The sequence below is a fragment of the Ilyonectria robusta genome (assembly GCF_021365365.1).
Source record: "Ilyonectria robusta strain PMI_751 chromosome Unknown BGZ61scaffold_15, whole genome shotgun sequence".
NCBI classification, from domain to species: domain Eukaryota; kingdom Fungi; phylum Ascomycota; class Sordariomycetes; order Hypocreales; family Nectriaceae; genus Ilyonectria; species Ilyonectria robusta.
Genome location: NW_025764449.1, coordinates 133,133 through 146,831, shown reverse-complemented (window position 1 = coordinate 146,831; position 13,699 = coordinate 133,133). Strand labels below are relative to the sequence as shown.

Genomic DNA, 13,699 nt, shown 5'->3' with positions numbered 1-13,699 from the left:
GCTCGCTAAAGAGAGTATTTTGAGGGTCGCCCGTTTCTTTTGGCTTTTAATAGGACCGTACAGTACGTAATTACTGTTCTGACACCGTTCGTCCGGCATACATGGATGAATGTTTGCCCTTCGAGTATATTTGTGTGCTCTTGTGCAATATGTAACTGGTGATCGCTAATTCGGTGTTCAGTAATCCGTTGGCTTTAGTGGATGTCCCATTTCTCTCCGGTACTACCGGTACAACATCCTGTCAACGAGCGGCGGCTCACTGTCCCACAGAGCCCGTCTCCTTCAGGTATATCAGCGTCTCCTCTAAAATGGTCCATCTCCTTGGATGGCTAAATCACACCAAGATAAGTAATCTGCGGATTGCCGTCATGCCAGGATGAAACTTTCCGCTCAACCTTCTGTACGTGCCTAACTAAATGAACCCGATGGCCTGGAGTCGACTTTACGCGCCGAAGTCATTGCTGGCATACAATTAGTTAGACAAAATTCACTTGAAAATTGCATCTCACCGAAACACAATCCTCACTGAAACCTTCCATCATGTCGGCCGTCTCGGTCACCAAAGGATCTATCAAGCTAGCTAGCTTAGTCTTCAAGCCATTCTCCCTTTCCACCAAGGCTCCAGGTGTTGTTATTATCCACCCCACTGGAGGCGTGAAGGAGCAGACTGCCAGTAGGTATGTCAAAAGGCTTTCTCAATAGGGCTATATATGCTACGATGCATCCGACCAAGGCGAGTTGGAGGGGTTGCCTCGTTATCTTGAGAACCCAGCAGCAAGAGTGACGGGTGCATCTGCTGTGGCGGACTTCCTTCAACAACTCTATTACGTCGACGCCAACCGCATTGGCATCGTCAGAATTTGTAGAGGGGGTGGATATGCCATTGCCGCTGCTAAAGGCGACCACCGCTTCAAGGCCGTCGCCGTTATCAGCGCTGTCAGCATGGGTCACGGTGTCCGCCTCAGAAATGATAGTAACCACGACCCAGCCGAGAAAGTTGCTGTGTTAGACCAAGTCTCCCAGGCCTTGCAGGCTGAGGCGAAAGGATGTGAAGCAGTCACTGTTCCAATCGTGCCACCTGTCTTGGACGCCAACGCAACAAAAGAAGCTCGAGACATCGACGAATTCTACTTAACGCCACGGGTACCACATCCGAACTCTCCAAAAAAGATGCTTCTTCGGTCGATGCAATTCTTCATGACTTTGGATCCGGGACACTTGGCCGATATTTATCTCACGTAGCCTGTACTTATAGTCGCGGGTGAGAAAGCAACGACGTGGCACTCGGAGAAGCTCTTCAAGGTCCTCGCTGGCAAGAATAAGGATCTCAAGAAGGTCATTATGCCTAATGGTGGGCATATCGACTTCTACGATCTGGAGGACTATGTGAATCCCGCGGTTGCGGAGATGGCCGATTTCTTCAAGTCCAGGGTTTAATAGTCTAGGTCTCAAGGCCGATTCACCTGTATCATCTAAAAATATCAAACAAGTATTTACCCGAGCTTCAATCTCCATATTAGACACGCAGATATAGAGCTAAACGCGCCTTAAGTATTTTTCAAACATTACTTCAAGCATAGCCATGTACCCACAGAGGGATCCAGGGGGGCTGCACAGCCCCAAGGGTGACCTAACTTAACATGGGATTGTTCGAACCTGAACTTTATGCGTTTCTTCGGAGCAATTGAGCCGCGGGGCTGAGGCCGCTTCGGAAACGGGTAGCGAAGATCGCCACCCGACTTGTATGGGGAGAGTAGAGTCAACCCGATTCATGCAAGGGCGAGATCTTAGAGAAGCGTTTCACAGTGACGATCTTACCGGTAATGTGTCTGGATAATGTTTTGTCTTTGCTTGTCCAATCGCATTGAGGGAATGGCATTTCATCAATGGTTTCAGATAATTTCCTACCATCCAATCGCAAAAGTTGCTGCTTGCAAGGGTCTCCTGGTCGCGTCGTGAAACATGACTCTGGAGCGTCGGTCTATATGCTCGAAAAATTATATATAACTCAAGATCCCAAGTGTGATGATTTTCTGGTCTCTCTCTCTATCTACAGCACAATCTCAGCTTCAGCACGCTTTAATCCTTTTCTTCGTCACTCTTCACTCTTTGGGCTGGTTCCCTGTTACTTCTTTCGCTCTTACATCGCTTCACTTTTACTTCCCTCGCTTTCCAACTACCGATTTCTCTTAGTTCAGAATAATCCGTTTCCCTCATCAAATATGTTGGGTTCTCGATTCATTGTTGCCACTCTGTTGGCCAGCGTCGCCTCCGTCGCCCAGGCTGGTATGTTACCTTCGTTCCGTTTGATGCATCTGTTCTTGAGACGCACTGACACTGATTCAACACACAGCTGCCATCACGCCCCGCCAGCTCTTGGGCTCATTGGGAAGCATCCAGTGCAACCTTGCCCGCGTGCGCATCGTGGGCGCCCTAGGTGACGCCGGAGATGCCATCAACACTATCCAAGACCCGGCTACCTCGGCTGCGGCAACTACTGGCCTCGACCAGGCCAACGCTGGGATTTCCCAGATTGCCAGCGCTATCATCGCAGGCGAGGCGCCTCCTGACGCAGGTCGCACCGAGGTTGAGGCCGGCCTAAAGGCTATGGGAGATGCTTTAGCAGCTGGCGACAGGTATGTACCTCTAAGAGCGTTACGATACTTATACCGGCCTACTTTTTCATGTGCTAACTACACATTATAGCACCGACACCGCTGTTAGTGAAGCGCAGAATGCTCTTGATGACGCAACTGCTGCTGGTCAAGATGTTGTTGCCCAATGCTAAGGGGCTATTACGCTGTATTAGAAAGTTGCCCTATTAATATTAGGTATTCAAGATAGGATTGTGTACGCCAGAGCAGAATGAGATTCTCTCATCTGGAAGAAGGAGCTGCCAATAAATCCAAAATCAACTTTACTGCTCCAGTGCCATGTTTCTCCCTGTACTAAAATATTCAACGTCGAGAGCCACTGTATACTTAATAAAACTCGCTGGTCTAGGGTAGCTCCCGTGAAAGAAGTACCATTGTAAAAACTGCCTCTTCTTTGATAGATATGAGAAACTCGGCCAAGTCGGGGACTTGGAAGTAAACAAGGTGCCAATTTTGGTACAGGTCCCAGAACGGAGCCGGGCGGAAGACTCGAGTCCCCGGCGCCACGGTTATTTGGCGCAATGACGGTATAGTTCGTTTCGTGCGAGGATGGGACCGATGAACTGCCATGTCCAGCTCTGCTGGTGGTGCCCGTAACCGGTTTGCCTCCCTTGTTTACAGTGACCCCATAATAACTTATAAGTACTGTTGGAGAGAGGCCCTGTACAAGGAAACCTTCAGTAGATTGATATCCGGACCTTAGTCATGAAGGGGGTCAAATAACCCCTCTTCCGGCCGGTCCGGATGACCGGGAGGTTATCGCGATCATCATCATCAATTTGGACACTATTGCAACGATTGAATTGACCGTATCGGATCCATCAAGTACTATGATGTCCTGATTCCTACTAGGACCTGAACCCCACAATCCGCGCCTACCCTATACCGTTTGTACGCACTAAGCAACTAATATAGTCAGACTGGCCATAACGACAACATCAAAAAGCGGCAAGGCTCCCTAAACAAGTTAGCAACTCTCTTGCAAAATTATTGGCGATGATGAGGGTGATGCACCCTGTTATGGTGGGAATGTCGCCGGTCCGATCAGGGGGCTCCTCTGATATGGTAATCCTGCGTCTCCTCCAGACCTCCTCGTCCCCCATCATCGTCGTCATAGTCAGCCACGTCCTCCACCCGGGTTTGGTGGCGGTGGTACTCCCATGCTCCTTCACTGTCTCCGTCTCGGCCTTCTAGTGGCGATGGTATCCCCAGGTGTCGCTCACGTGCGCGTTCTCGAGGGAAGCGTGTGACAAGTGGAGTGCTGGGTGGGAATGGTGGATGACCTCGAGTCTGTATCCGTATCAGCGCCGGGGGTGTAGGCGGGCGTCTGTATCGAGCCGGTCTCCCTACCACGACATCCACCTTTACATTCTCACTGTGCTCCTGCTCTAGGGTCATCCGTTGCTGGCTCCTCCTCTCCACCTGTCTCATTAGCCTCCTGGTAATTCCGGTGTCCGAGTCCGGATTCAAGCTGACATCCGGTGGGAAACCAGAACCCACGGCAGCTTCAGCGGCCTTCCGGACCTCCTCTTGCCGGCGTGCTTTTAGTTCTGGATCCCTGCTTGGCCTTTTGCTCTTCTTCTTGCCCTTTGTTTCACACAGCTCTTCGAACTCCTCAAATAGCTCCTCTATGACCTCTGTCTCCTCTCGTTGACGTTCATGATCTGTCTGCTTCGGGGGGATATGAACATGAGCAGTTCGGAATCCCGGTGGCGGTGGCGGTGGCGGCGGTGGAAGAGAACGTGCAGGCGGAGCTTGGACAAATGACGCCGATGGTCCGGGAGAACCATCATTAGGACTCCGACTCCTTCGGTAGTAGCTCCCGGGACGACGAAGCTCGATGGAGATGTGTTTTTGATGTTTCTTTTTGGACCTGGCCTTCCCGGTTTTTTCAGCTTTCTTTTTGCCCCCTTCCTTTAAAAAAACGAATTTTGGTTCGCGTACCACGAGGACTGGCCTATGCTTTTTGAGCTCAGAGTGCGGCCGCGGGCGAGCACGAGGACGGTGAGGGGTATGGGGCTCTGGGAGTTTGTGCTGCTGTTCGGAATTTGGTCTATATTGCGTTGTTCCGTCCGTGCCAGTGTTGGTCCATAGTCTTGGACCGGTGTGGATGGGATCTGGACCAACCGATCCAGAGGGTACTGGGCCGCCGATGCCTACAGAACTTCGTGGAGGTTGGCCTAACCAAGGAGTTCTCCATTGCGTCTTCAAGATGACCTCGATGGCGGCCGTTTTTCTTTTCCCATGGTCTGTAGCAACTGTCCTTTTTCTTCCCTTCCTCTTCTCACCGCTTTCCGGTCCCGACCAGGCTGTAACATGACTCGGCTGGCATTCCAGACCTCCCAGAGTCCACTCCAGTTGTGGATGGAATCTTTGTAAATCGTCATTTTGGTCTCTCAGCAGCCTATCAACCACTAGCTTCTGGCTGGTTGATTCCAGCACTGCCACGCAGTCATCCCGAAGTGTCCGGCCGAGGCTTGCTCTCTGCGTGATTTGGGCCAAAACTTTGAGGAAGAGCTCTTCGGTTGACAGGGTCAGCCTAGTGACAACGGCATAAGCCCACGAGTACTTTTGTGAGCGTTCAAGCCCGACGGCAGGGTTTTCTGGTAGCTGGGCTTTGCGAATTACCCAGCCCATATAGAGAGATGTGAGGCGAGAGAGATCAGGAAATTGCAACGGTCGCATATCTGGCAATGGCCCGGGCCTGGGTGGAAGGGGAACCGGATCAGGAAGTCCTGGCTGAGGTGAAGAGTTGCCACCATCTCGTAGGAGACGATCTGCTAGTTTTTTTAGGAGTCTCCAGTTGTCGACCACAATTCGCTCCACAGTTTTTCGCCTCTGTTCTGTTTGCTCGTACTTTTCGTCGTTGCTAAGTAGAGGTAGGTAAGTAATCATGTTAATATTCGCAAATTCCGACACTTGAGTAAGAGACACATTGCTGTAAATAGACAAAGGAGTGGCGTGGGAAAAATTGCTTACACGACAAATGCAAAGACCATAAACATCATGTTCAATTCCGTCTTGCGACTCTCGATATCCGTCTCCATGTATCCAATGTCTTTCTCTGTCAGGAAAATGCGCTTCTTGTCGGCTTCGTCTAGCCTTACTTTGTCGTCTTGCGCCATTGCCTCCGGACCCGACTGGTAGCCTCCTCGACTCAATACCTGGGGACGAATGAGGGTGTCGCTGGCGTCCTCAATCTTCTTGGTCACGTTTTCAAAGAGACACCGTGCCCCTCTAATGGCCTCCATTATGTCCTTGAAGCATTTCCTACTCAAAACTTCCGACTCGGGTTCTTTTCCTTCTCCTGCCCCCCAATCTCTATCCTTGACTTCGGGCAATTTTGCCTCTTTGGTAACATCTTTATCCGTAATTCCTTCCCTCCTGGCTTGTTTCACCACCAAGGCGTTGATGGTATTCATCAAGTTCGCGGTCGCGCCGGCTTTTTCACCCACAGATATGAGCCGTAGACTGACCATCTCGACTCTGGCTGCGAAGTCTTGAATTTTGTGCGTCAAATTGTTTGCCGCATCCAACGCGACGTTGATCCCCCCTAAGAGCGTAAGATTAATTAGGCCAAATCTAAACAACTTGAAGCTGCAGCAACTGCATGTGGCTGCCCCCCTTTATCATGACATATACCTACCAATTATGACATTGTACCCAAAGATATTCCCGGTTTGTACTCCGTAGTTTGTAGCTTTCTCATATTTTACGTCTCCCTGTATGATGTTTCGATCTCCACCACCTCGCCCGCTTTTTCCATTGCCAGGATGCGGGGTGTCCGGAGGAGTAGAGGGCGGATTTTCTACTGGTGGCATTTTGGCATGCTGTTTAATAACATCATGTGTCGATCTTTTTTTGTCGTAAGTTTGTACAGAGTCTGATTCGTAGCGTAGATTCAAAACTGATGATAATAATTTCACTCAGATATAGTAATTAATGGCGGCATTTAAGGCTCGGGAGAGAGTCATTTGTTTGCCTCAGGTCTTAAAATACATGTTATTGGCAGTATTGAAATGGAAAGGTTGGCACCGAGAACAAAAGTCTGCGCCCCCTCCCCTCAACTTAAAGACCTCATTCTGATTTGTACAGCTTGCTGTCCTTTCTGATTGGTAGAGAGTTTCAGCTCTTCCGCCCCCATGTCTTGAGGAGATACTAAACCCGTTCCGGGGGCCTCTGGCAGGGGCCAATATGACAGCTGCGTTAGTCTTCGCTTCACATTGGCCGTTGTGCCGGCTGTTGTGCTTTTGCCCACCCACTTTCTCTGGCCTCCCCCTCCAGGTCCTTCCCCTACCAATCTCCCGCTATCTTGGCTGCTTGTTTATCTTCCCCCTCACGAGACGCTTCAACGCGACTGGCTGCGCGATAACCGAGGGAAGACATGTGGGGAATCCGTGCCGGTAACTGCAGCCGTTATCACGGCGGTCTAGTCTATACACCGGATCACCCGCAGACGTCACGGCAATGAAAGCTGCAGACGCGTGTTCTTGCCCCAATCGCTAGTGCATGTATGTGATGCGGGCGTTATCACATTAGGCATTGCTTGGCTCCGTCAACGGTGCCTAAAAGCCATCATGTGGAATGTGGCGAACACGTCATGCAGAATCGTATTGCTGACAGACAGGACGACTTTCTAGCATTTCTATTCCTCTTGACACATAGGATAAGCACTAGTACCATTTGCAGAGCAAGCTTCGTCGTTGCAGTACATATGTCAGCCATCCTAATCAGAGAGTTAGTCGGTACAGATACAGAACTCACCTGGGCAGATGTCTCCGCGGCCTAAGGGAGCGGGTTTGCCGAACAGCTATTGTTGGCTGCAGCTTTGGGTATACCGTAAAGACTCGAGAAGGTCTAGCGAGCTGTCAGGCCACCTGCTACCTGAGACTATTGGATGGAAGTTCGATCGGACTCATAGTTCAGCCTGGTCAAGCTGCCAAGACTGTACTAAATGCGGCGCTAGACCTTCTCAATTAATCGAGATTTTACGGTACATGCATCACTTCGAATGCCGCTTTCCCTTTAGCAGTCGACCTTCACGGCTAGGATAATGAGGACCGCCGCGGCAGCTCAGCTTCCATGCGGTATTTATCTCGTTGGTTTTGCAACAGGTTGCTGGAGCCCACATAAAATAGAACTCATGGATCGCTTTACCGTAATACCTTACAGCATCTTGAGAAACGAAACAACAAAAGGTCTTGTATGCCACCGTCCAGCTTTAATTCTTTACATTCAGATTTATCTAGCTAGACTTATTTCGGTCCTCGAGGCTCCTTTACGCAAACCGCAACCAGTTTGGCTCTGTTATTGCGGATATTAAGAGCACAGGCGATAAAGGGATACTTAGTGGAGAGAAGCACCTGGGTTTGTCAGTAGATATTCAGTATAACTGTAGTGTGGTACACAATATTTCACGGCAATAGCGAAGGAAGCAGCGGATAAGCATTTGCAGCCTTGTCGGTAACCTAACCAAGGTAGGTTAGGTAGGTCTACAAGTGTATGCAGTGTACATCACTTCAGCGTTCCATTCGGAAGAGCCGTCTAAGTCTTTGCCCAACGAGGGAGCGAGATATGTCCCCAAAAATGCATCAAGGTTGCATTTGGGGTTTTTATTAATACATGACAAGTGGGCCGCAGTGAAATATGGCTGGCTGAAAGATGGTGCGAAGTTGCCAACGAATAGCAGTCTCTATGGTGCCACACAGCCAACGAAAGTCCCAATATTTCCCCTCTTTTACTGTAAATATTGTTTGTCGGGAAACCCCGCAGACGGAAATAACGGTACTATATCCACCGCACTTGCAGATATCGGTACTTGATCTCCCGAATACACAAATAGCAAGAGCCGCACATAGACTGGCTTGCCGCCATCAGGTTAAAGAAAACTTAAGCCGCCCCCACTAATTCAAATACATAAATCTAATTGTGCATCCCCTACGTATTCCTGTTCGAGAGCGAACTAGATATTACGTAGCGAGCATCGGTTGCTATTCGCCACATCTACTTCCGAGTACATCTTCGCCAACAATACTTGGACGCCATGCCTAGTGAAGGTAGAGCTAGCAAGAAGCCTGACAAAGCAGGTCTCAGAGATCCTCTCTATCAACCGGAGGGTGGGAAAGCCGAAGTCGAGTACGCACATCACAGACTTACTCCTCGACTAGCAACAACCGAACCAAGTTCCGCCAGCTGATGATTGAACACCTATAGCATCGTCTTTGTCCATGGCCTCGGCGGCGACAGAATCAATACCTGTAAATCACGGTTCTTCCCAAATTATACCTACTTATCCATAATGATGTCTTTGTTATCTGACAAAAAAACGCAGGGACCTGGAAAGGCAAGGAGCCACATGAGACGACATTCTGGCCAGGAGACCCCGAGCTTCTGCCTACAGACTGCCCTACGGCAAGGATCGTCTCGTTCGGCTATAACGCCGACTTTGCCAAGTTCTACCCAGAGAGCTCCGAAACGATTGCGCCAGAGTTGACCATCGATGATTATTCAACAGCGCTCCTTGAGGCGCTCAAAATGTTGCGAGGGGACAAGGACTCGGTAAGTCACAGCCTAATTACACGGACTTACAGTAAGTCATTAACAGCAGGTTTTGAAAGGACCGCCCCATCATCTTTGTGGCGCACAGCATGGGAGGGCTGGTGGTTGCTAACGCGCTCTCTCGGGATCATCAAACAGACGCGGCCAAGCAAGCCATTGCCGATCACACCATCGGCGCCCTCTTTCTCGGAACGCCGTTTCTAGGATCTTCCAAGGCAAAGTATGCCACAATTGCCACCGCCATCTTGAACTGCATCATCCCGACTCAGCGGAGCAACGTCAAGGATCTCGAGGTGCGCTCAAAGAAACTGACAGACATCTGCGCTGCGTTTGCCAAGTTCCTCAAGGCGAGAGATCGCTCGCGGGACCTGCCTCACCTAGAGGTGGCCTGCTTCTTCGAGGAGCGCCCGATGAGCAAGACTGCGGGCTTTGTCGTGCCCAGGGAGTCTGCGACCTGGCTGGGCGTGGACGCGCTGTCAATCCAGGCCAATCACGTCAACATGGCCAAGTTTGAAGACAACTATGGAACCGACTACAAGACGGTCACTACGAAGCTGAAGGAGTGGGTCAAGGATATCGAGAAGAACAAGACGGAGGGCAAAGGAGGAGTGGGAGGGTTAAACCCACAGGTCTGTTATGTCTCGCCTCTCGAGTACTAATTATTGCCTTTGCGTTCTCCTTTGAACCTGACTAACAAGCGAAATCCGAGAACAGACTATCAACATAAATCAGGGCGATGTCATGTATAATAATGCTCCGAATTTCGGAGTCCAGGTGGGAAATGTTGTCGGTAATACCCCGCATGCCAACCATATACAGGGTGGCTCTATCCAGGGTCTTGTAAGTCCAGTTATCTTTCTGCCTGCTTGTGACTACCTGGATATCTTGCACTGGGCGAGTTAGTGCTCAGTAGGGGACGGAAGAACTTCGCTGACAACCTACCCAAAAACACAGAACTACAGAACTAGTCAACCATCGCCCGCCCACAACAACCAGCCTTAATTATGAATTGATTTCCTTAGTCCGCCAGTTGGGCGGTTTAGTTGTTGGAGCCATGCCTCTTCAGCTCAACCTGGACAGGCAGAGTCGGAGGTGCATTATAACATGTATGCTCACAATGATGTTTTGCCACCACCCGGTGATGGGATGGGAGGGATGTGGCCAATTTTGGTGCCTGTATAGGGGACTTAGGGCGAAGCCAGAGGAAGCTCTGGCAGAGGCTCACAGCGGTTCTGACATGCAAGTCGATCGTCAAATATAGGTATGGGGGCGCAAGGCCTCGCCGCTGTGAATCAGCGACGACTCAGCAGCGCCGTGGATACCAGATAACATTAGTTAAGAGAATGGCGATAATTATACCATGTCCTACTGAATGATCGAACTAAAGGAGCATCGCCCCAGTTGATTCGTCCCTAGTTGAAAAGGCAGGCCGCCTGGTTTCTCATGTCCAAAATGCACTGCCTGATTCCTTGCGGAATCGTAGATCAGAAAACCTACCAAAGCATCAGCAAGACACTGTGGACTCGAAGTCAGATGATTGCTGTCACATTGCTTCCAGCAATGGGGCCTCTTCTCGGGATCCTCAACACAAGTTCCTAAAGTGCCTTACCCAGAACAATCCATGTTCCCCCGTTGCATCAATAGCCAAACCGAGATGGCTGTTTTAAATAACCAATGCCTATTCAGATATAATGCTACGCTGATCGAGTATATCCTGATCCTCCTCAATCCCATGAGGCAAGAATTGCCTGTGTTCCCAAAGTCAGAGCCCCGCAGCGATGTATTTCGAGCCAAACCATATCCCGGAAGAAGCCTTTCATCCAGACATTGTGTCGGAAGGCGCGCAAACGCTGCCTGAAGCAAATTGGCTAGTAAACACTGTAAGCATACCTCCCTAAGAGGCTATGTTTATGTCCATGTCCATGTCCAGGAAACCGGTCATCCCGATTGGGAAATTAAATGCGCCTAGAATGCTCTGCACATCATTAGGTGTGAGGATCTCGCGTGCTGGAGAACATGTCAGTAAAGCTCCAAGTACCTTGTGAGAAGTTTCGTTCTTATCTTCAGCATGGCGGGAGTTATCGCGACTCGCTACTTCATTTTCTTCCGTCTGGAAATGCTTCCTCCACGTCCATAGACAATCATACACTACACTCATACTCAGCCGGCTTTTTACCTGCTTGAGCCGCAAGTCATCGATCGTCGCGCCCCCGATGACGGTCGGATCTGGCAACGCACAGAAGAAGCCGATGACGTCGCCTAAACGAGCGGGCAGGTCGTTGTTTGCTACGCTGACCTTTCTCAGCGCCGCAATGGCAGCTTCGAGAAGCTTTGTGCCCGACCCGACGTCGAGAATCGATTGGAAGAAGCCGTTCATGAGGATTTTGAGGACGGTAAAGGCCGCGCAGACGAAGACTTGGTAGCAATAAAAGGGGCAACACTCGAAGAAAGCGATTTCCTGAGCGTCATGCTCTAGACTCAGCTCAATAAGGGAGGATGCTGTCAGGTATAGGGTGATGATGCGGTCGTTGAACCCGTCCGTGGCGGCATCATCGAAGAGATAGAAGGCGTGGAGGTGTAGCCTGGCTGCTGCTAGATACCAGGTGGTGAATGCTATGCTAAATGGTTAATTTGGACGAGTCAAGACCCGAACGACACCAGTGGGATGAACATACCTGAGGTTTCATGTTCCTCGGCTTTCAACTCAGCCAGACCCGAGTTCAGTAGACGATACAAAGTCAGTCTCTCCCGCATGGAGGCGAGTTGCCCAGTTTCAGGTACGTAGGACGCCAGGGAGGTTGACACTCGGAGTCGAAACTGCTCTATTCGTAGGTGGTACCGAAATGATGCACCGAGAGCGAGAGGCTCTAGTGGGCTTTCTGCGAGAGCCACTGGCAGAGGCCAGTCATACGTCTGTATAAAAAGAGGAAGCCCACAGCCAACGCTCACGCTGAGGGTCTTGAATTAGTTGATACGCTCAATATCAAGTCGGGTTCAAAAGGATGACTTAATTGCTGACGGACCTTCGGGCAACAACATTGCAGGCCTCCCAAGTCCGCACCCATTCCGCGTACTCCCTGGCATCGAGTCGTGTAGGGACCTTGGCGAAGTCTTGGGCATCCAGAGCACGATGGAGCCCCATCTGCGTCCCAATCTGCAACATGATGCCCACCAGCATAAATGTCGGATCGGCCGTGCTGCTGCTTGTCCGGAATGGCCAAGTGCAGAGAAGGGCCAACGCCTGGACTGTCGCCAGAGAGTACGGGATCGATCGCAGCGTCGTCCACAGCAGGTCTGTCACGTTTCGGGCGAGCCTCGGCAGCAGTGTCGGCCGGGACCTCATCCGCCTCGAGGCAACGGATATGATGCTCCAGAAGAGGAGGTCAGACAACAGGTAGTAGTCGTGGGGGGGCTTAGTCTCGTCGATAAGGGGCAGAAAGGGGTGGTAGTATGTCAGATAACTAGGATCGTTGAGTTAAATCAAGCTGTTCCGTTGATGCTCTTTGTAGTGTGGTCTATAGGACAGGGTAAGTTCAAATGCTCACGTGTTAAACAATTCATCAATCTCTTCCACAGAGAGCGCGGTATTGCCAAGTGCTCTGGGGCGTGGAAGGGCACTGTACACAGGGCGACGAGGGATGGGTTCATCGACACCTGGTCTAGTTGTGAGACCCGGAATACGGGAATGTTCCGCCGTGCTGGTCCCCGTTGCTGGAGACCCTTGGGCAGAAATAGAAGCTGTACCAGCTATTGAGGGCGGAGCGACTCTGTTGGTGTCAGTCTGCGCGAGATTCCCATATGGTGAGATGATGGGAAGAGCTCCTGTCCCCGTAGCCATGGCCCAGCTCGCCGTGTTCGTCGACCCTACCGGTACTAGCCGGGATGTTGCGGCGGGAACATGGCGACTCTCCTCGAGCTGCTTCCGCAACTCCCGAATCTCGTTCTCCAAGTCCACCGAGCGTCTAGATTGTCTGATGAGCATGCGTCGGGCGGCTTCGGGGGTTTCGCACCTTCGTTTCCTCGTCCTTCGAAACCCATCGTCGATCTTGCACTCAAGTCCCAGTCGGTTGCATCGGCTGCAGACGTCGAGTGACGCCGTATCCTCGCTAGAGGCGAGATCACACCGGAGCTTGGAGAGTCAGATTCAGACGCAAGATCTTGAGTGACCGGGCCGTTCATGTCATCATGCAACCTAGTCACGCATACCTTTTGCTGCTTGCATTGGTTACAAGCCCTTCGCCGACCGGACGTCTTCTCGGCATCATCGGCGCCGGCTCCGTTACGGCCCAGTCCAAGGTTGTCGCGGCCGTGCCGGGCCTCTATCGGAGGGCTGGTGGTGCCCGCCGCAGCGTCGGCATCCATTCATAGGCGCCTATGCTGGTGAAATGATGTGTGATATCCGGTATGGATTTTCAAAGATCCAGGCGGACGTGCAAACCTCCCTACATAGAAAACAAGGACGAGTTCCTCGAGGGCGGGGAGGCGAG

At 51.0% G+C, this 13,699-nt stretch overlaps 5 protein-coding genes across 5 annotated transcripts; 3 read left to right on the top strand and 2 right to left on the bottom strand.

Annotated features, from left to right (window-relative positions):
* Positions 1–540: 540 nt before the first annotated feature.
* On the top strand, positions 541–1,437 carry BGZ61DRAFT_534546 (Alpha/Beta hydrolase protein; the record flags this gene model as incomplete). The annotated part of the gene is made up of 3 exons (XM_046254162.1): positions 541–673; positions 734–1,143; positions 1,243–1,437. 3 exons carry the CDS (start codon positions 541–543, stop codon positions 1,435–1,437), a joined length of 738 nt encoding a protein of 245 aa, XP_046101776.1.
* A 785-nt stretch (positions 1,438–2,222) lies between these two features.
* BGZ61DRAFT_534545 (uncharacterized protein) lies at positions 2,223–2,788 on the top strand (the record flags this gene model as incomplete). Its single annotated transcript, XM_046254161.1, has 3 exons — positions 2,223–2,286; positions 2,354–2,636; positions 2,707–2,788. The coding sequence occupies 3 exons, from the start codon at positions 2,223–2,225 to the stop codon at positions 2,786–2,788; spliced, it is 429 nt and encodes a 142-aa protein (XP_046101775.1).
* A 910-nt stretch (positions 2,789–3,698) lies between these two features.
* Positions 3,699–6,475, bottom strand: BGZ61DRAFT_480138 (uncharacterized protein; the record flags this gene model as incomplete). The annotated part of the gene is made up of 3 exons (XM_046249158.1): positions 3,699–5,523; positions 5,634–6,207; positions 6,301–6,475. 3 exons carry the CDS (start codon positions 6,473–6,475, stop codon positions 3,699–3,701), a joined length of 2,574 nt encoding a protein of 857 aa, XP_046101774.1.
* Positions 6,476–8,865: 2,390 nt separating this feature from the next.
* BGZ61DRAFT_357012 (uncharacterized protein) lies at positions 8,866–9,871 on the top strand (the record flags this gene model as incomplete). The annotated part of the gene is made up of 3 exons (XM_046240839.1): positions 8,866–8,911; positions 8,998–9,212; positions 9,272–9,871. Coding segments are annotated over 3 exons (861 nt in total), but the record flags the coding sequence as incomplete, so codon positions are not given.
* A 949-nt stretch (positions 9,872–10,820) lies between these two features.
* On the bottom strand, positions 10,821–13,651 carry BGZ61DRAFT_394128 (uncharacterized protein). Its single transcript, XM_046242885.1, has 7 exons — positions 13,419–13,651; positions 13,223–13,341; positions 12,758–13,174; positions 12,236–12,673; positions 11,888–12,162; positions 11,274–11,825; positions 10,821–11,216 (listed from the first exon to the last, which is right to left on the bottom strand). The coding sequence occupies exons 1-7, from the start codon at positions 13,572–13,574 to the stop codon at positions 11,107–11,109; spliced, it is 2,067 nt and encodes a 688-aa protein (XP_046101772.1). The 5' UTR covers positions 13,575–13,651; the 3' UTR covers positions 10,821–11,106.
* Positions 13,652–13,699: the final 48 nt, after the last annotated feature.

Excerpts from the sequence above, each read along its gene's own strand:
- BGZ61DRAFT_394128 (XM_046242885.1), bottom strand. The coding sequence starts at position 13,574 with ATGGATGCCGACGCTGCGGCGGGCACCACCAGCCCTCCGATAGAGGCC. Across the intron at positions 11,826-11,887 it reads CGAGGAACATGAAACCTCAG|CATTCACCACCTGGTATCTA; the intron begins GTATGTTCATCC and ends CATTTAGCATAG. Across the intron at positions 11,217-11,273 it reads TAACTCCCGCCATGCTGAAG|GCGAGATCCTCACACCTAAT; the intron begins ATAAGAACGAAA and ends GTTCTCCAGCAC.